Raw genomic sequence first — 22,183 nt, 5'->3', positions numbered from 1 at the left:
GAAAAATGGTACTTATATTCTTAAACAACTACATTTATCATTGCCAAGAAGGACTGGCAAACTGCAACAGAAAAAAAAAAGGTTCAATTTTGAGCATGCAGCAGCAGCTTAATTCACTGTGTCTCTTTCTATCCTGCCATATCACTAAACAGAATGTGCCATCCAGCTCCAGCAAAAAGAAAATTAGTCTGATGGTATAATTGCAATCTTCATTCATTTGGAGTCAGTAAGAGAGAGGATTTTTAGGTTTGAAAACAGGAATGCTCCTTGGCCAAAAATAGTCACAGATAAACCAAAAATCATTCATTAAATCTCTCTGTCACTATTGTTTAGTTGCAGATGTGGAGAAAGGGGTAGATAGATTATTTAAAGTACAAAAGCTAATTAGGGTTGGCTGACAGAGTACTGAATTTTGCTTTGAAGAATGGGACAGGTTTTACATGACTGAGATGGTAGAATGTGATCAAAACATTATTAAATCCAAACCATTCAGCTTCCTTCCAGATCTTTTTTTTTTTTTTCCCCAGCAGTCTCCGCTGTCCAGTCCACAGTTTTTGGAGCTGAAAAATCATTAGCAATTTCCACTAAAGTACTTCAGCACAAGAAATAGACAAGTCTCTAGAGCATAAAGGAGTGAGGACAGAGGTTTTTAGCAGCTGGACTCCTTCTCCAAAAGGATGATGACTGAGCCTACACATGTTTTAGAAGTCAGAATTCTCTGATTTAACAATGAAGCTTTGTTACATTTGATACCTAGCAATTGAGCAATGTTTTTTATACAAACAGGCATGCTATGGCTTTGTGATTATTTCAGCTTCTCTAACTACCATGAAGTCTTAGAAGAAAACCTCTTGGGAAAGCAAAGTGAATAAGACAGTTGGTTTTCACCTTTTAAAAAACAACAACACAAAAAAGCCAATTGCCCATGTCTGCCTAATGTTAATACTGCTGAGATTCTCCCCGTGAGGAACCAATGACTTGTTGTGAAGGATTCATGGAAGGCTGAGTAACTCTATACTTGGTACTTGTGAGAAAGTGTCTCATTTAGAGATACAGATTAAAATTTTTGATAAGCCAGAATTATTAATTGAAAATTTACCCCTTTCACTTTGCAGATGCTAAAAAGGATATGTAAAACTGGGCTCTTGTGACAAGTTATTATTTCTTCCCTTCCCACCCTATCCCAAGAACTGTGCGTATTTAATTAAGTGTACATAGAGTGTTATAAATCCCTAAAGGTTCTAATAAGGAATGTGAGGTTAGTCACTTTATAAAGCTTCTACGTTTTTCCCAATTCAACCATTGATGTGGTTAGAGAGATTTGTATTTCGGTGTTAGAAAGACCTAAATCTTTAAATCATTTATCCTCAGAGTGCTGTGAAGCAATCAGGTATCCATGCTTTACAAAATAAGAAGCACAGTTTGTGAACATGAGACTAAGGCAAAGTCATACAAAGTCTGCGTAGAGCAGGATTTCATTTTCACTTTGAAACTTTTTCCTGATCCTGGGTGATCAAGGAAGTGGTGATAGTGGAAAAAACAACTAATTGTGATGGAAAGCAATTTTTATTTAATCTGCTGTAAGAAAACACAAAGAAAGTGTAAGTTACTCCGGGGAAGAGGCTTTAAATAGGGCCATGATAATTGCTATTATGTATTTCTCCATTCTCCAAGGAAATCTTCAGAAAATAAAACCCAAAACCTACAAAAAAGTAAACACTTTTAAAAGGTCTCATTACTGTTTTCCCCCATTGCTGCAGATGTTGCAGATCCATTTTACTCATATTTAGCTTTGTTAATTCCAACTTATTTTGACTGTTTCCTTAGGCAGGTCAAGACCCAGAGAGAACACATGCACACTTCCAATATTCTTGACATTTTTATTATAAAGCACTTCAGACAAACTTTGATTCAAAAAAAAAAAGTTCTCATCTGTAAAAGGAAACTATTTTAAAACAACACTCATAAGGAAAATAGACTGTTCTTAAGTATCAACTTCAGTTAGAGCTCTTCTGTAACGAAATCTAAAGACAAAACCAAAGGGTCAAGAGCTATTAATTTCATATATACTCATAAAAGGGAGACTAAGATGTTACACACACATCATGGAGCATCTGATGGTTGATAACGAAATAGGAACACTTGATAGTTAATTCTGTCCTGACACAGCAGTCCAACATTTAAATAATTTTTCAGTCCCAAAAGAGACAAACCATTAACATTTCTCATTCAATAACTAAGCCAGCCCTGGCTAAGGCTTAAAGCCACTTCAAAGCATCTAACATGATAAGCTTTTCATTTCATGTACTTTTCCTGTTGATCAGCCAAGATTTTTGCTGAGGATTTAGCATCATAGAAAAGTTCATTTATTTCTTCAATATGCTCTTTCTCAATGCTGTCTTTCCCATTAATCTTGGCAAGCAGGTTAGCTGGGGTCAGCAACTGCACAGCGTACCTGTGATCAAACAGAGACAGATGAGTAATTACAATTCAGTGCATCCCAGTGAACTGAAGCCATGTAGGGGTGGGACATTTGTCAGGAGATGCACAGCTCTACCAGCAGTATGAAAAGGCAGCAAGCCCTCCAGCACATACATTCCTTAAAGGAGGAAAGGTGAGGATTACCACTCTCTTTTATGTTAGCACTGTTCTTAACAGACCACATCATTGTAAGGGAGAGGTTTGTCTCACGTGAGTGAGATATTCTACAGTGAGTGTTTTTAGACCCAGTCATGCTTAGGAGAAAAGTGTGCCCAACTTACCTTAAGGTTGTCTTGGTACCAATATCCCCTAAGTGGTTTAGAGCCTCTTCACTGATATTAATTCCTTCTGTCTGAGCACGAAGTTTTGTGATCTGTTGGGAAGAATAAGTGAGGTACCAATTAACATGCTAAACTACTTAGCTTGGTATCTGGAAACTGTCATCTCAGAGATGAGACAGGCTATAAAACAAGATCATGTGAAGTTACTCTGATGTAACTCACCACTAAACCAGAATTTATAGAATTTTAAGTCTTTGAACAGGCAAATATAAATGTTGAAAAAACTATTATCACAGAAGGCAGGTAAAGCTACCCATTTGGACTGCTAACCCTTCATGGTAACACTGCATGATTAGTAAAGTCTATCTACTGAAAAGAAGCAGAATATGAGAACTTCTACAAGAAAATGGAAAATGTATGCAGGAATTAAGCAGCAGCTGGAGTCTTGTGGGCAGGCACCCCAGTTCCTGAATTCTGCAGTGTATCACTGCTGCTATACAGCAGAGCCCTCCAAAGAGCCCTACAGAAAGCTACACTCTTTCCTTAGCAGCTCACAACACACTTTTTATTCAATTGACAAGAAGATAGTAAAATAAATCAAAAAGTTACTTTCTGTGATTCACCTATTCCTGCAAGAAGAAAAAAAAATCACTAAGAAGAATCTAATCTTTCAAGAACAGTCTCAGGCTTGTACCAGTTTGAAGATCTTTACGAAGTTGGAGAGGAAGATATCACCAATAAGCCTGAGCATATAAAGCTGTAACAAAAGTGGCACAAGTCTCTCGGTAGTCCGTATTACCAGCTGAGTGATAAGGGGCAGACTGGATAATGATGTTGTGTTGTAGTGCTGAGATAACTCTGGAACTGCAAGCCTCATATAATACAGGTATTTTTCACTTTGGCAGCTTTGTAAACAAGATATCAAGAAGCACTTGTTTAAATTAAAGCCATAAAAATGTGCTCAGGAAGCCAGGGTAGGGAAGAGAGGAAGAGAGGGGCTTGGAATGGAAGGAAGTTTGTGCTAAGATATTAATACTGAATATTGCCAATGCTGCTGCAAATTGCAATTTCAGATTGAAGATTTTTTTACTTTTAGATCACCTGAACATCACCTTCCCTTCATTCAAACATTGTTGCTTTGTTCTTCTGCTAGAAACATCTTGAATGCCACATCTTTAACAACCTTTTTAAAATAACTTTTTATCTAGCAACCTGGTAGAACCTTACAGAAAGACTGGGGCCCAAGCCATTAACCCAGGAGCTTGCTTATATATGCATTTACTGTGGAATAGGAAAATAACTATTTACTAGGTAAAATACATTAGGAACAAAATGTCTCAGTTATAACCTCTAATATCTAACAGCAGACACAGATGCAAAATGCCTGATTACAACAATACTTGACTAGAATATGCATAAAAATTTATTCTTTTCCCTATTCTGGTTGCACTAAGGTAACTGTGGGTCTTCCTCTTGCAGCAGAGCTACACAACAGGATTTCTACTTTATCAACACAAAAAGAAATATTTTGAACTGGTTATGAACAAACTTTCAGTACATCCATGAACAGATTCTGTGCAGATAAAGAAATCAATTGAGAAAGGCCAAGGCAAAGAGTCTTACACAGAAATATCAGTGGCAGAAACTTCTTCCTAACATGAAAGAAAAATGGGAGCAAAAATAGAGAACTAAATTCATGGACATCTTATTTTTAAACACCCACACAACCATATTTAGTTAGAAACCAAAGTTAAGTGTAATAGCTCCTCCTCTTCTCCCATGAGAAATCGTCATTCAAAAGCCTTAATTTAAGGCGAGATTATCTGACTATGGGAACATGATTTATGGGACATAATGTCTGGACTCTATTTTTAGCTTTACGAAATGCTACTGTAAACACTTCCTTTTCTTCACCCCTGGGGACAGTGGAAATCACAGCACTTACTCAGCTCTTTAAAAATCAGCTGCTCAGAAACAAGCTCTTCAGCAGTTTAATTTCTGCACAGTAATACAGCACTAACTACACAGAATTCACTTACAGTACAGGGAAATCCAGACAGTGTTTAATATCCCAGACTGAGTAAAAGTCACACTTTAAAATTTGTTTTGTATACAGACCAAATCTAATTGTATTGTTAAATCACTGGGCTGCTTCTACTGCAATCTACACCATGATGCCTTAAAGTGTCCTTCTAGGTATAAAAAAATCATCCTGAGAACAGCTCACAACAGCATCTGTGAAAAGCTCCTCAAACCAAGTGAAATGAAGCTTTGCCTCTACGTTTATGTTCGATAAATGCCTCGGCTTCACCTTGGCACTTATCCAGCAGCAGGAGACTATTATCTTGTGACAAGGCTCTCCTCCATTGACAGTATCTCTTAAATAATACAAAGAATTGACATGGTAAACCGTAATGTCTTCTGCATTGTGTCACTTCACAGCATTGAGAGGCTAATGAGGGGGGATCTTTGACACAATGCCTCATAATGGCACCAAGCATTATAATCGATACACAATACATTGTGATGGCCCCACAGGAAAAGTTCCAGGCATTTGGAAGCATATCTCTGCAGCACTTGCTGTGCTTACATTTCCAAACTTGACTAGGAGCAAGAAAATTCTCCCAGTTTCAGGAAACAGCCCCAGTAGGTTAAAGCTACAGTACAGGGAATAGAGGCAAAAATGCAGTTCATGAAGTTGCACTTCTCAGTCCCTCTCATCTCTCTTGTGAGGGAAAAGCCTGAGGACTGAGACCAAAGGTCCCAAGATGTAACACTTCATCTCATACCAACTGAAAAAGCACTACTTGCTGGAACCTGCCAAGTATGGAAAGCATATTTGTGCAAGAGATCACTTCAGCTAACAATTCGTGCCATTTCATTCAAGTGAGGTGTCTCAGCTCTAGAAATGCTTAGCAACTCCTCAGTGGGTGGGAATCAGACAGAGAAGTTGCCCAGTTTTAACAACCTCACTGTAGTGGTTCCTAAAGCAGCAGGCATTTAGGAAGTGGAAAGCTTTCTGGCACAAGCCCTGGTGACCACAAACAACTCTGTAGTAACAGAATAGGTAGAAACTGAGCAGAACTCCGGGGATTTCTTACAAGTTCTTTAAAATGCTGCATGTACCTGCTTCATTTCTTGGGGTGTATACAGCATGGTTCGGATAATCATCACTCTATCCAGCAGGTCCAATGGTATTCCATGAGGAGACACGATATCCTCTGTGCCCCTAAAGAAGAAACCAAACAGAAAGAGGTCAGATACTATTCTGAGTTCAGTAAATTGATTTGACTAGAATCAGTAAAAAGGGACTACACATCTACTAGTTTACAATTGTTGTGTGTCTGTGCGAGACACACACACTCCCTGGACAGGGACAGGAACATTCCAGTCTGAAGTTCATACTGGATAGTCCAAGGGAAACAAATACAATTTCTGGAGCTCTTACACATGCCACTCAAATGTAGTTAGAGGTGCTTTCCTTCATGCTTTCCTATATCACAATATCTAATGTTCCAAGTTGTCTTCCAGCAAGGAACAAATCATTCTTAGTTGTTTAGCAGTATCAGTAGAAATTATATACACTATCATCTATTTGAGAACATCCTCTCTTGCTGAGCAAGCCATTACTCTGTTCCACCCTTTCCCCAGCCTCTCCAGTGAATATTTCAGTGGTTTACATCCCATGCTTGCAGTTGATCGAATTGAGAAGTGAAGGTCTGTGCGTGAAGGAAAGAGCAGGATCTAAATCCCCATCACTTCATTTGTCTGATGTACAACACCCAACAGCAAAGCCTGCAGACACAGGTACTCTTGGTTTTCCAAGACCACCACAATTTGCTGTGAAGTCAAGAGTGAAAGATACCCAGATTTAATGAGAATTACAGAGATTGCAGTAAAAACAGTAAACTGCTGCTAAAGAACTACATTTCTAAAATTCCGTGCTAGAATTTAGGCATTGGTCCTCCTTTAGGCCCTGGACCTCCTATATTAGATGTCACTATTATACAGAAAACTTCCTTTCTTAAATCAGTTTCTTCATAAGAAGTTCTGCAGTGAATCCATGCTGACAGACCTCTACTTCCTCTACTTTTACAAGACAGCTTTTTTTATGCCTTTGCAAAGAGAATGCTGCAATGTCCACCTTAAACATTTTTGAAGGGCTTATCACCTTTATTTCTAAGCAATGCAAACAGAGAAAGATTAATACCAGATGAGCCACTATGAGGGAAAGGAAAAGCTGGTTACACGGCTGAATTAAATTAATTTAAAGAGTAGCAATCATAGCTAATGACAGCTTGTTTAGACATAATTAGACCTAGACCACAAATTAGCAATAGAACTTACAGAAGACTCTGAAAGGGGAGAGCACTTTTACTGAACATGTAAAGAATGCATTGTGTGGGTGCAAAATATCAAAGTGGAGGCATGGAATGGAGATGAAAAACAAGGTAATGGGTGAGACTGAAGAAACACAAAAAGCCAGACCAATGTAGCAGAAAAAGGGACAGGCTGATCTTTAACAGGGAGAACAAGCAGCTGAAGTCTAATGCAACTAGGATAGCAAACAGCAAAATAATCCAGAAGCAGCAGGAAACTATGATAGCAGAGGTTTGTAGCTCTGGTGCTTCTGATGTCCCTAATGTGCAGGCAACAGATATATTGAGGTATACAATGACAATGGTACAAATCTGTCACAGATCACCCAAGATGTAAGACAATTCAGAAGCTGTTAGAGAAGGAGATGTGTTAGTGAAAATAAAAGGAGGAATTCCATTCTGCTTTAACTCAGCCTGGCACTAAATGCTTGTCCCATCATGAAGCTCACTAGCAGTTTCTGAGCACTGATGCAGCTTGCAACCCATGCAGGGGATTATCACAGGTGTCAGTGTCACAGACAAAAGCCTTCAGAGATTGTTACTCGACTGATACAGCTAATTCCAAGGCTTATGAACCAATGCAAACTGGAAAATTCAAGTGCAGACATCATACCTGATGATGCAGTTTCCTCTGTTCGAAGCAAAGATGACAATGGGGGAAATAGAAGATTCCAACGCTCGGTGCAGGTACGTGAAACATTCAATATCCAGCATGTGAACCTCATCCACAAAGAGCACACCTGGGACCAGCTCTGCAATGCCTTGATCAATGTATTTGTTCACCACCTTATTTATCTCTCCTCGAAGTTTGTCTGAGAACAAAAAGAAACTGTTAGTTGTTTTGTTAGTGAACTATAGGTCAGTAGGTCAGGCTTAAAGCAAGGAAAATTCTCCCTGAATATTTTCATAGTTTGGTATTTTACTGCCACAAAGAAAATCTCTGTGACATTAAAATTCTGTGGCATTTAGCACTGTATTGGGGAGACATCTGTGCAATAAAATACTTCTAAATTGAACTTCTCTCACTTAACTGGGGTGGTCTGTCTTCTCACAAGGCTTGTGAAAAATTGACTGTTGTGGATTTGGGGAGTTTGGCAGAGGTGGAGGAGTCAGTCAAACCTCAGTTTAAACCCTGAAACTTACTGAAGTTTCCAAGCATGGCTGAAAAGAATGTCACTGAAAGAATGAAATCTTGCTACCGTATTTCAGCAAAGAAGTTGCATTTAACCAAAAAAGAAAAACAAAATGGCTATATAAGTTTCTATGAACATATGGATCTCAAAACTATGCAAGATCTTACATTGACAAATCTGATATTAGGACAAGCAAAGCGATCTCTGGGACAGACAAAATACTTTGAAAGACTACCATTCAATTAGGTACTGAAACAGATTTTGATCTAAATTTAGATAGTCACTTAGTGAAACATCATTTCTTTCAAGGGAAAAGGAGAATAGATCTCTGTAGATACTGTTTCCTCCAAAGATCTGTAGGTAGGAAGAGCAGCAGTGCACATGGAGCATCAGGTCTGTAGAGAGCTGCTCCACAGGGGCCATTTCTCTACTCCACTGAAATTCAGGATGGTTGCTTCACATAAAGATACACCCTAACAATATTTTTTGGATTTTGTGTATTATTGCTGTTCAGTTTGGCTCTTTGTTGAGTGTGAACCCACACTCTGTGGCAGGAATCTTATGAGAAGGGGGATGGCAATGGTGTTCTGACCTCTCTCCCCAGGAGATGGGAGTAGAGCATGGTATGTATTTTACCACTACATGCATGAACCAATAACTTGTTGTACTGTTTCCAGCTATTGCAATTCTAGCAGCTGTATCACTGCTTTTTGAAATCTGAATGTTTATGAATAAGATGCTGCAGGAGTAACATGATTTTTAATCCTTTTGTAACTGGCAAACACACAGGTTATATTGGTCTAAAGATACCATGCAAGATTCATACCGGTAATTTCAGTTTTCTTAGGCTTCATCAACTGTCCCATCATAGAAAGGATGTCTTGCCCTCCCTAGGAAACAAAAGTTACAGATCAGCTATGAGGTCGTAGTAAGCACATAACTTGAGAATATCATAAATCAGGAATTGGTTAAAGAAGTTGTTTCTTACAGTTACCTTGATATAACAGCAGTCTTTGATAATCTGTCAAAGTTTATGATTTCTGCAAGGGATGGGGCACAGTGGTGGAGGGAAGGAGAGCTAAGGCTAGATTATACATTTAACTGTGAAGGTAACAGATCCCAAATACCTGTGTGGAAGCTCTGCTATGGCTCTAAGACTGTTCTCTGTAGTGCCAGGAAAGGTATTCTGGCAAATATTCCATGACCAGGTGTACAAACCCTAATGTAGCAACTGTCTCTTTAACAGGTAACCTGCTGCAGCATCACCTCCCTGAGGAAAGGAGAGGTAGACTGGCCTTAAAGGTGTAGCAACTCCTGCTTTTCCTTTAGTGTAATCTTTGAGGGTGAGTTAGAACAGCTCAACTTTCTACATCTCCATTATTCTCATAACCACCACATTTATATCAAATAATTTTTCTGTAAGGACTTCATCTGGGAAGTCAGATACCTGAGGTCGAGCATTGGCCACATCCAAGTCATGGAGGGTGACATCCTGAATAATTTCCTTTTTCTTGTGCACATCACCTTTCGGCAAGGGAACATACTCTTCAGCTTCAAGGTCAAATTCCGTAGCATAGATATCACACCTGCCTTGCCTCTGAGGAAAAGCAAAGGAGAGAAACCCAGGTATAGAACTAATTTCAGTGCCCAAACCTTGAGTGACACAAATTTGATAAAGGGCTTAGTTCACAATTCCCATTCTGACAAGCTTCATCTGACAATTCAGACGTCCCACTCCCTGCTTAGCAACAGGCATACCCTATCTACTGATCAAAGCTCAAAAACTCTGTTGAAAAATACCTGATATTTGCAGTGGTAAGAATATTCCATTCCTCTCTCCCCTTCTTTTAACCGTATGCAATTCTTGCTAAAGGACAAATCCAGCAGATTAACTAGAGATTGGGAGAACTGTTCAAGACTCTTTTGTAGGTGGGTGATTTATTATATGATACAAAATATTATGCTCATCCATTAAACAGCAAGTATCACTGTACACTACTTTCTAAATCAGATATGAAAAGAATGCTAACTAATGCAGTATTCCCTTCTACATGTATATATCTTGTGGAGAAAATACCAGAGCGATAAAAGAAAGATTAAATACACTGCACGTGTCAGCCTGAAAATGACTAAAGTTGCTTGGTTTTTATCCCTCTTCCCCTAAAGATGTCTTGATCTTACAGAGAAGAAAACTCATCCAGACAGCATCAGTGATAGCTTCCTTGCCAGATGACCTTAATTGTGAACCAGATCACCACGTTCTTTCAGTGCAAAAAGACTTTTCTCCCCAGATAAGGAAAGCAGTGGGCTCTTTTTAAAATTTCCATGTAACCACTTCATGTCAGTTAAGGTTAATAAATCAGAGAGCCTTCCGAAAAAGGCAGAGAAAGGTCTGCAAGAAACATACACCTGCATAAAAGTCCAGAACTTTTCTCTTACCTTGACGGCTCCACTGTTTGCTTCGATATAAATAACGTCACCAGTTTCCACTCGCTCCTTCTGCAAGCTTTCAAAGATGCTTGGGTCCAGCTGGAGACCAGAAAACGGCACAGTTGGTCAGAACAGTTCCATATTGTTATGGAAATTAAGGTAAAGAAATTTAGTCTGAAGCTCACTCCCATCAGAGAAAATTAAACTGCAGCTCACCCCGACAATACCTCTAGGATTTTATAAAGCTGTAACACTTGGAGTGGGGAAAGAGAATAAATCTGAAGGACACACAGAACTTACTGTCTTACCAAAAAACTCTGCTATCCGAAGGAAGTGACAGTGCCAGAAACATAATGATACCAGTTACTATTACAAAATATACCTTTGTGTAATGTGACAATATATTTATACTTAGGAAGCAGCACTTCTCTGGCTTTCTAGCAAAACTTTTATAAAAAATCTGGCTATAGCATTGAATTATGTTACTTGATTTCTTGAGTCCTTACCCTCTGTGGAGCTGCGTGAGGGAGAGTGGGTGTGGAATATATTAAATGCTTTTGTTTCTCTAGGTACATGTTTATTCACTTTTGCTCTTCATTTTGCTTTCAAAGTGAACAAATGCAAGATGATACTTAACAACAGAGACAGCTTTCAGTTTTCTCCCAGTCTGACAGGGAAATTGAATGGACACTTGTACAAGAAAACAAAGGGAAAGTGGGCCTGAGCTGGCAGCACACCAGCTCAATTTTCAGTTCTCTATCAAATATTCACTAGAGCACATCTCCGCATGTAAAAAGAAGGGATGTGACAGAAAGAACAATTTATTCTGAAACAGGCAAGATTTCCCAAAACCATCCTCAAAACTTCGGTTGAGAATTAGGAAAACAAAACCAAACAAGAGCTTTCTCCTACGCTTATTATCATGAACATGAATTTATAGCCAGGGGCCGAGTGAGGGTATCACAGACTGAGAAAAGGTTCAGATTCCCAACTCAGCCCATTTTTAACGGTACTAGAGATCTACAAAACTGCATAAGGATCTCTTCCTGCTTAAACTCACCTTTAAATTGTTGAAGACATACAGTGTGTGCTGCTGAACAGAAAAATAACGGGCTGCTAACCAAGCAATGGGTTTATCCAAAATTTCAATTAGTAGGAGACAAGACTAATATCTAAATATCCTACACAAAGTAGATAAACATGTACAGTCAGGATAAAGTTGTCTAGCAAAAGAAAAGAGCCTCTTGACCTCCCCACTCTACAGAGATGGGGATCAAGAGCTTGAAATGGAAATAAGAAGTGCTAAAAATAGAAGAAAGAAGAAGAAATAAACTTAATTTTTGAGACTCTACTACACATACCTTCAACTGTTTGGTTCCCTTTGCAGTTTTGAGTCCTATAATTACATGGCTGATGGTTTTGCCATACCCTCCCATAGGATTTTCAGTCTCACATGGAGTTAGTTCTGTGACTTCTCCTTCATAAACCTCCTTGGTCTCTTTAATCCTCAACCCTGCAAGAGATTGTTTAAAATAGTTTCAGTACACAAATCAACAGCCATATACACTCAGGAGTCTGCTGCTTTACTATCAACAAAATGTAACATATTGTTAGGCTGCACTAATTTCATGGTAATATTTTACTTCTAAAGGTAGAAAGATAAAATATTGTTCTCTTCTTCAATATTAAGTGAGAATATTCATACTGTGTTATCAGAATGAAAGCTCATTCTGACCAGCAAAGAGGTTTATTAAACTCTTAGAAATTGTTTTCTTCTGTTCATTATTATTAGCTCTTGAAGCAAATGTCAGGACTATCTCTCTTTTCCCTACCCTGAAGAGGGGATTTGCTTGATTTGTAACCCTATGCTAAAGTCAGAGACACAGATCATCTTCTGAAAAGTAGTGACATTAATATAACTGCAAGTTTTACACAATTTTGTACCACCAGATAAAACCCTGCAAAGTTAACAAAAAGACAGAAGAAAAAGGTAACCTCATAAAAAGGTTTATTTTAGCAACTGAGTTAAAAATAATAAAAATTAGTTGACACGTATTGTGTTAAACATCATAAAATTATGAAATAGTTAATGTATCATTCAAAGTATTTTTCAAGTTAATAGCAAAAGGTGAGCTAGATAAAATTTAGCAGAAATTGCTATAATGAAAATTTAAAACTATTTCAAAATAGCTGACAGTGACATCCTTACTTTGTTATTTTTCAGACAGCCAAGCAATCATCATTGTATCTGGGTATCTTCTAATCACAACTATTGTAATTAGCTGTTATTTTAAACTGATGAACAATACAGAGCTGATGAGTTTTACAGTTAGACTGTTCCAAAGAAAAACCACTATCATCACCACCACAGCTACAACTATGTATATGTTCTAACTACACAGAAGTTCAAAGAACCCACATCTGAAGAGACTCTATAAAGTATTTTATGAGACACACATGCCATACCAAAAATAATGAATGGACTGTAACAAGATATAAGGAAGTCATCCTGCCCAGTCTGAGGCTATTAGGACTTTATAAAACTTTCCTTGTTCTGTAACTTTTCCTTTTGCTTTGAAATAGATCAGACACTTCACCGATAATCTTGAGCTGCTGATAGGGGCCATAAAGAACTGACATATACGAGTCTGTCTCCCTCTACTGGGCCCAAATTCAGACCAGCATTTGAAATGCAAGAAATAAGTTAACTGTGGATAACGTGACAATTTCTTGGTAAGAAATGTTTGCTTTCTCTGATTTAGGATTACATAAAAAGTTGTACATAAAGTTAATTTCAGTAATTTTTTAAATTGTTTTTCAGGTATGCCGAAACATCAGACAAAAAATTGTTGAACCTCTGAGTTATAAAACAGACCTAGACAAGGCTGCATCACATAAGTTCATATGTAAGGAATGTGAAGCAATACGGGAATCTATATAATGTAACTTGTGGTGCCCCAAAAACTGGACATTCATAGGTTTGCTTGTCCTTTTTGCTTTGCTTTTAAACTTTTAGCACAAGCTCTATTCTGCTTTGAAAAACTGGAAGCCTGTTTGTGTTTGGGGTATGTTTTGTATGTTGCTAAAGCACATCTTCCAGTTTCATTTCATCTGAAAAGAATCCAGTCCACGTGCTCAGTCTGTTCCACGACACAAGCCAAAGCCGAGTCAGCGAGGACAACTCAGGGATTTGCTTCCAAAGCCTGCCTTTAAGCCAGATTAATGTGCTCACAGAGAGGTGTCTGCAGAAAATATTTACAGATGTTGAACAAAGGTAATTGATGCTTTGAACTTGCTGAATATCCTTTGCCTTCAAATCAATCTGCATGTATTGACTAAGAACTTCATTCTCAAAAGGCTTCTTAAACAGAGACATCTCCTACTCCCAAATCAGACACGAGCTCAAGGTAGCAATTGTGGGCTACTTCATGTTTTGGTTCAGCAGCACTCCATGGAGTTAAATGGTACTTGTTTGATTCACTGCCAGTTACAGTTTGGAGACACAAGGAGCAGTTATGCTATTTAAGTGGCTATTCCAGCAGTTATTTTTTACTGCACCTGAGCTCTAACATTAGCTGCTGTCATCATCCTCACCCGCTGCTAATGAGCTCTAGACTGGATTAATCTCTCCCTCAGGTTAACTTTCTTTTAACCCATACAACAATTCCATGTTCTCATTTCCCACTCTGTCCTTTTATATTTCTTACATGTTATAAATCCTCAACTATATCCCAAACACTACGTGACCATGAGACTAGGTCAAGTCTTTTATTAAATAACTCTCAACAATAAAAATTCTGTAAACTCAGAGTCACTCCTGCTTCCTTCTACACTAATGGGTCCAAACCAGTCAGACACTGTAGTTTCCAAGAAAAAAAACAAACCAACCACTGAGTAAAAAAATTGATGTTAACATCTCTGGTAATTTTTAAAAATTGAGGTGGCTAAACTCCCTGAAAGCAGAATGCATTATATCAGCAGTAAATGATGTATACAGAACCTGCTAAGGAAACTCAAAAAGCCCCTTAAATTAATACTTTATGTACTGATGAGCTGGAGCTACTCTTGCACCCAGTCACAGGTGACACTGCACTGTGTGTACAAAATCATTTTTTTAAAAAGTGAACCCTTGTAAATTATTTCTTTACCAGCAGGAAAGCTAAAACCTACGTGAGATTAAAACCCAACTGGAACATATTACATTATGAGAAATGCTGGTTACCAGTCCTTTAAAATATTTCAGATTTTTTTTTTAATACGGATAAAAATATTCAATAAAGGTTGTGTTATGAAAATGTGACATGGAATTCAACAGAAAGGAATTAAAGAAGTTCCATCTTTCATTAACACTAATATTTGTTTAGAAGTGTCTCTCTGTTGACATTCAGGGAATGCAGGGAACTAACAATGTAGCTGGCTGTTAAACCTCAGAGAGTTAAAATACTGCTATCTCTAGAAATGACAACATGGATGGCATAAGTTTCATCTCCTGGTTCAGGTTTCCAAACCTCTGACAGGGAACTTCATCACATCAAGGAAATTTTGCAGACTACTGAGTCTCTGGCTTCCCTCCCCCAGGCCCTGCCAGATTCATGGTAACTAAAAGACTAGGGACTACTGACAGTTGCTTTCTTCTAAAAGTCAATGGAATACTTTTGTTTCACTGGAGAGCTGAGAGTCTTCTTCACCTTCCTGCTGCCAAATACTCAGACAAAGTCCAAGAGGAAACATGGTACAGAGGCAGCAAAATCAACTGTTAATATGTTCAGGACTAAAATCAGCTGGGCTGTCTAAAACCAATCCTCACACAGAAAAGGGCCACATTTATCTGCATTTATCAGCTGTCAGCAGTGATGGTATGAGATTTTAGATTGTCACTGAGGGTGTGTCGCAAATTAAACCAATTTACATCAGACTTGTAAATGCACTCCAGAATTGAAGAAGACACTGAGTGAAAGCGTTTATTTTGTAGACATGGAACTTTCTTTGTGCTTGCTGGAACAGTAAGTCAGGTTAATGCTGCCATTTAGGAGCCCCTAATTAAGACCGTTTGTTTTGCAGGGTGAACTCACTACAGGAAAAAAGGAGAGAGCATTTTTCTGTCTGCAAGTATTTCTGCTAACATAAGAAACTAAAAATCATTTTTCTTTCAGCTTTATTCAGAGTCACAGGCAGAACCAGGAGGTGAATGCAGAGTATGAGAGGAGAATTTGGGGAAGCAGAATAAACCATAATACAGTAATTAAATTATGGTTTATAAACAGAAAACCTGACTCCACTGAGTGTGGAAGAGATCCACTAAATTAAGATCAGCGATGAAGAAAATAGGTATACAATAATCTGAGAACACCATGACCACTGAAAAGCTTTTGCTTTTCAGATGACTGGAAAAAAGCAAATATGTATCATGCAAATACTTAATTCTTCTGTTTTCCTGAAACTTACCAATTGCACGCCGGAAGTTTTCCATCAGAACTTCTGTTTTCTTGATCTCAGTGGAATAGACCTCACTTCCAACCATAGGACAAAAGGGAACTTTGCTTCCCAGTTCCTGAGCAATGGCTAAAGCCAAAGCAGTCTTTGGAAGAAAAACAAAACAAAACAACAAACCCCCAAACTCATACATTAATTTCTATGAGAATTGACAAAGGGTTCTTTCTGCAGTTAACTTTTCTCATCTTTCATATATCAACTATCAATTTAATGTTAAGACTATTCTGTCTGACATGTATTTCTCACATATAACAACCCTCCCCCAAAACACATGACTTTGGCCAAAGACTCACAAAACCCTTAAAGACACAATACTGTGCATTCCAATTTGACACCTGATACAAATGTAAAAAGCCTTAAATGGCAAGGGGAACAAAATAAAGAATGCAAAAACTACCCAGGTTTTAACACAAAATTAACTTCTAAGACTTTTTCAGAGCCCATGTTATCCATGCGTTTGGCAACCTAAAGAGGTGGTTTCACATTACCAATGCTGAACACACCACTAGGTACTGCCAATGTTGATGACATGGCAAAAATCAAAACATAAAGCAAGAAATCATGTCAATACATTGATGAAAAAAAATCCAGTAGACTAAAACTTTATGTAACCACTACCCTAAAATGGTTTTGACAACAAGTGAAAATAAAATAGACTTGTGAATACTTTATTTCATACCAAAAAAGAAAAATAATACCTTGCCAGTTCCAGGAGGTCCTGCCAACAGTACAGCTCTGCCAGCCATTTTCTTGCTTTTGATCAGCTCCACTATGACCCCACATGCCTATAAGTTAAATAAATATTCACACTGTTAACACAAGTTGTAACATCTATACACAAGCTTTAATATCTTTTGTTCCAATATTACTAGAACTGTTTGGTGTGTTTTGCGATCCCACTATAAATAAGGAAGATCCCGATTTCATGCACACGGAAAGAGATTCAAGACCAGAAAAACCTACTTCCTACAATCGGTTTACGTGACACAAAGGTTAAAAATCACAAACAAAACTCAACCCGGGAGTCTCGATCCGTTGCCCCTCCCGCCGTCCCACGCACACAGAGAGGTTTGAAAGTAGAGCAGGAAATCAACGCTCGGCTGCCTGAGACGCCGATCCGCTACAGATCCTCTTCCAAAGCCAGGCTGAACGGGGCTCGAAGCAACCTGGTCCAGTGAAGGTGTCCCTGCCCACAGCAGGGGGTGGAACTGGATGATCCTCACGCTCCCCTTCCAACACAAACTATTCTATGATTTTACGATGATTCTACGATACAGCATCCGCCGGGGGCCGGGCCCGCGCTGGGGCAGCTCCAATCCCCGCTTGCAGCAAATCTCCTGACTTTTGGCCGGTTTCGCTGCCTTTGACACCCAAATTTCTACTCTTCATCCTCGGGGGATTGCACGGAAGTGGGAGCGGCGCACCAACAGCCCCGAGGGCCCCCAATCGCACCTCACACGGCAGCAGCGACTCGCAGGAGCCCGGGCAGGGCTTCCCCTCACGGCCGGGACCCGTCAGACCCCCCCGGCCCAGCCCCGCGCTCACCTCCCGCGCGTTCTCCTGCCCGACCAGCCCGGCCCCCGCCGGCTTGGCGGCGCCGCTCTCGTCCAGCCCCAGCCCCTTGACATGGCTGTGGGCGGCGATGCGCTGTGTTTTGGAGGTGCTCTTCACCTCCTCGATCTTCATGGCGGGGCTGGGCCGGGACAGGCCGCCGCGCGCTCCTCGCACGCGGACCGCGCGTTACCAGGGCTCCGGCGCGCGCCCGCCGGGCCCCGTCCCGCCCCGCCCTCCCCGCCGCGCTATTGGCCGCCGCGGCGCCGCTCCCGGTGTTCATTGGGCGCGGCGCCCGCCCGTCACCCTGCGCAGGGAGCGCAGATTTTTAGAGTCCGCCCGCCGCGCTTCCGCGTGTGTGGCGCGCGCGGAGGGTCCGGCCGGGCGCGGGTGCTGCGCAGGAGTCGGGCCGGGCCGGGCCGGGCCGCGCGGGGAGGGAGGCGGGGGAGTCACCGGCCGCAGAGGGGCTCGGGGGAAGGCTGGTGCCGTGGTCTGGTTGGCATGGCGTGCTCGGTCATGGGTTGGGCTCGACGATGTCAGAGGTCTTCTGCAACCTAGTTCATTCTGTTAAATCGGTAGAGGCCGAGCCCGGGCTGGGGGTGGTTTGGGAGGTGGGTGAGTGGAGCCCTCCTGGAGGGGGAAAGCGGCTCGTTCTTGCCCGCAGGTTTCTTGTTCCTACAGCGACAAACACCTGCCTTCCGTGAATACTTGAAGCCAACTCTTTCCCCCTGCCGGGGCTGAGGGAGCCCCGAGTGTCCCCATCTCGTCGTGGGGCTGAGGGAGCCCCTTCCCCACAGCCAGGTGACAGGGGGCCAGGAACGTGAGCTCTGTCAAAACCTCTGCGGGGTTTAGCTCACAAAAGTAAGCTGAGGCTTTCCAAGGATGTTTTCTAAATCTTGGCCAAAGAATCACAGAATCATTCAGGTTGGAAGGGATCTCTCAGGACCATCCAGTCCACCCCATTGCCAAGGAATGGGTGGTCTCTTACATGCTCAGCGATGCTCACTAACTTCTAGTGTTCAGTGAACTGCAAACACTCCAGATTCTCAGCAGGTAGTTTTATGGCCTCACAGACATTGCCCTTTTTTCATCAGATCTGTGACGCTAAAGCTTGCAGGCTGTTACAGCTCCTGACTCTGGTTCAGGGGTAATTCTGCTGCACCTTTTATGAAGTGTTTAAATGCTTGAGATGGAGATCACTCACAGTGAAATTTTAGATGGGATCTGGGAACCTGCAGTTCCAGTGAATTCTCCTTGTTTGTAGGTATTGGGATCTCTGTCAGGAAAAAGACAGGGGACTCTTCCCATGGATATGTATTTTTCTGCCATTTTAAAACTATGGCTGTGTCTGCAATGTTGAAGGCCAAGGGATTATTGTGGTATGAGGCAGGACTGATGTCTGGTGCCATCTCGGCTTTCCTGTCACTGCCAGGGGAATTGCAAAAGCAGTCATGTGACAGCACAAGCTGGGAGAGCAGTTTTAGGGAAGATGGCAGTTATGGTTCAGTTTGCAGAAGCCCAGTGAACCATATAGAGGGTATTTGTTCCCTTTTTGTTTAAGAGCTTCCATTAGTTTTGTTATAAATGTCATTTGGCAAAGGAAAGACTTCGTTATTTGTTGCTTTCTCTTTCTGTTAATTGTTCTGTCAGCTTATATTTACATACTCTATAACTACAATATAATTGCACACATGTGTAGTTCAACACCTTTGTAAGGGCATCCTCTTATACAATTTAGCTAAGAACTTCTGAATCTAACAATCATGAGCTATTCTTTAAATAATTGGAAAAGTGTGTATGCTATTAGACTCTGTACATCCTCTCAGGGTCATATTAGTCACAGAATACAAATGCCTAATGCGTACTGAATGCAGACTTTTCTCTTTGTAAAAGAGCAAATATACAACTTTGATTTCTCCAGTGCATTAAACTGCCGCAAGTGTTGTGGGTAAGTCTGGTCAGAGTTCAAGTTTCTGCCAGTCCTGGAAGAATAATTAGCAAGTCTGGTAAGAGCTCTGAAGGCAGTGATGTTGTTATCAAGGGGTCCAGACTAGCTATGGCCCTCCTTTTCAAAAGAGCTAGCAATGGGTGAAATACATAATAGTTTGTTAGCTTAGACTGAAACCTTTCCATGTGGTTCATGTTATCCTGTCTGATGTTGCAGCTAGACCTATTTTTGAGATTATGGCATTTCAAAGTCTATTTAATAGTACTTGTTTATTTATGTTTTTGTGAAATTCAATATATAGGAATGTAGATGGCAGGAATCAAGAATTGCTGTTAATCTTCAATGTAATTTAGAGGAAGGAGATAAATATTCCATGTCTGTAAAAATCAGATATGCTACATCAGGTTCTTGAGCTTTAGAAATACTAATTCAATTAGAGATTTTTCCTGATAAAAGTGGGTAACAAACAGAGTGTTAATTGTTTGTCTACAGCAATATGACATCTCAAAAGCAGAATTTAGAGCCTAAAACATCTGTCTGGTAGTGACCATTACTGTTCAGTAAATAAAATCTGCTGCCACAATGAAGGTACAATTTTAGTATTGACCTGCAGAAAATGTTATTAAAGTTATTTGGATTTGGGTTTATAGTAGAAGAGGATACTTCAATATAAAAAAGAATCAGTGAACAATTGTTTGCTTGATAGATGTCAGGCTGGTTTCTCCCTCTTATGTGCTCACATGAGTATTAATTAACAGGGTTTGCAACCATCCATAAGCTGTGCCAGGTTTGGTGTCGCTCATTGTATTCATTGTTTTACTCATTCCATATGTTCTTTGAGCATTGTCCTGAAATTGCAGTTAAAGAGGGGCAAAAGAGGACATTTGGGTGAGGAAAAATAAACAGTAATCCTTTAGACCACACAGGATTAATTGTTTATTCCCCAGAAAGAGCAGAGCACAAGTGGAACTACTGGAAAGTTCAGAACTGAACTTCAGTAGCATAAACGATCTTTTATAATTGGTGTCTCGTGTTGTGGTGCATCAGTATGAGAAAATATTGAGCCTCAATTTTTACATTATTTTTGTGATTTTTAATAGTTAACATATTAGAAGGGAAGGATAAAATAATTTCATTGCAAAGCATGAGTCTTCTTTCTCCTTTGTCCATGCCACCAGGTGGAACACAAGTAGGTTGTGCGACCATTCTGCCCAGCTCATGTTTTGGATGCCTTGAGTATAATTTAATATTTCACTAGCCAGCTAACCAGAAAAAAAATAATACCTGTCACTAAGAGTCTGAACTGTTATTCCCCAGGTTTAATCAACTCACTTTACCAACGTTTCTTTTGCCCCCTGGTTCGAGGTCTCCTATTTGGCACAGACGTCATGCGATACCCGATGTGGGAGCTGGAGACTTGAGAGCTGTTTTCCTAGACTAAATGTTTGAGGTTACAGGACGTGGCCTAGTTTCACATAAGCTTTCAAATTTCAATGGGACATGCTGAATCCTGAAACTGTCAAATAGTGTATTATTTTTGGAGTGAGAGAGAGTACGTGTGTGTGAGTGTGTGAATGACCTTTACATTTTTACCCTATCCCAAAAGTCTGACTTCCTGCCCTTTCTCCCATGAGTCCATAAACTTTAGCCATTAAAATGAACACTTTTTAAGGGAGAAATTCAGTATAGGAGAGAATGAGTGGAAAGAGGAATGATGTATTAAGGGGAAAATAAGGAATACATCTAAATGCTACAAACTTCATGGAAGACATAGAAAAATCTGGAGAATTTGGGATTCTTTCATTTTTTGCCAGGTTCCCTTCTTCCCTTCCTTCAAGACCTCTGTGTGTGGGTGTGTGGGGGAAGTGATGAGGGGGTGAGGGGTATGTTCTATTTTGTTTCCCACAAAAAAGCTGATTTTTTTGCTACTCTTCAAAGCAATAGGAGTGATGAATCTTACCTAATTCCTTTCCAAATTTGTAACTAATTCTAAAACTTTGTAAGCTCACAGAACGGACCACTCTAAATGCTGAATAAAAGTGCTTATGTCTCTATCAGATTTCTCCTCCTCGAGATTGGTGATGTAAGTTATTCATTTCACAGATACAGTGTGCACTCTGATATTTCCTCAAGTAATATGTGGCAAAACCAGAACTCTAAAATCCTGGAGACAGAGCTATGTTCTGAGTGGTAACAACAAAGCTGTACATATTGGGCTTTTTTCCTTCCCTTTACCCAAGAACAACTGGCTGCTCTATCTAGAGAGTTGCAAATCTCTTCTGTGTCTAAAGGAAGAAAACACTTTTCTACCTGACAGTTCTCCTTGGACGTCACTCACGAGTAAAAGAAGTGCCACTATTTTAATGTAAGCAGTGGAATTAAATACATTTTCTTATGGATTTTTATCATCCTTATTTTGATGTCCTTAACAGAGAGAATTATCTTTTTTTTTCATCCCAGGAGTTCTATCCAGTATCCCATTAAATA

General features: G+C 40.0%; 1 protein-coding gene across 1 annotated transcript; it reads right to left on the bottom strand.

The window, feature by feature from the left end:
- Positions 1–1,860: 1,860 nt before the first annotated feature.
- RUVBL1 (RuvB like AAA ATPase 1) lies at positions 1,861–17,976 on the bottom strand. The gene is made up of 11 exons (XM_027700738.1): positions 17,743–17,976; positions 16,896–16,982; positions 16,150–16,282; positions 12,066–12,217; positions 10,714–10,803; positions 9,722–9,871; positions 9,101–9,164; positions 7,755–7,953; positions 5,889–5,991; positions 2,763–2,854; positions 1,861–2,455 (listed from the first exon to the last, which is right to left on the bottom strand). The coding sequence occupies exons 1-11, from the start codon at positions 17,881–17,883 to the stop codon at positions 2,296–2,298; spliced, it is 1,371 nt and encodes a 456-aa protein (XP_027556539.1). The 5' UTR covers positions 17,884–17,976; the 3' UTR covers positions 1,861–2,295.
- Positions 17,977–22,183: the final 4,207 nt, after the last annotated feature.

The sequence above is a fragment of the Neopelma chrysocephalum genome, unplaced genomic scaffold, assembly GCF_003984885.1.
Source record: "Neopelma chrysocephalum unplaced genomic scaffold, ASM398488v2 Primary Assembly neopelma1_147, whole genome shotgun sequence".
Lineage (NCBI taxonomy): Eukaryota > Metazoa > Chordata > Aves > Passeriformes > Pipridae > Neopelma > Neopelma chrysocephalum.
This window is presented reverse-complemented; position numbering and strand designations above follow the sequence as displayed.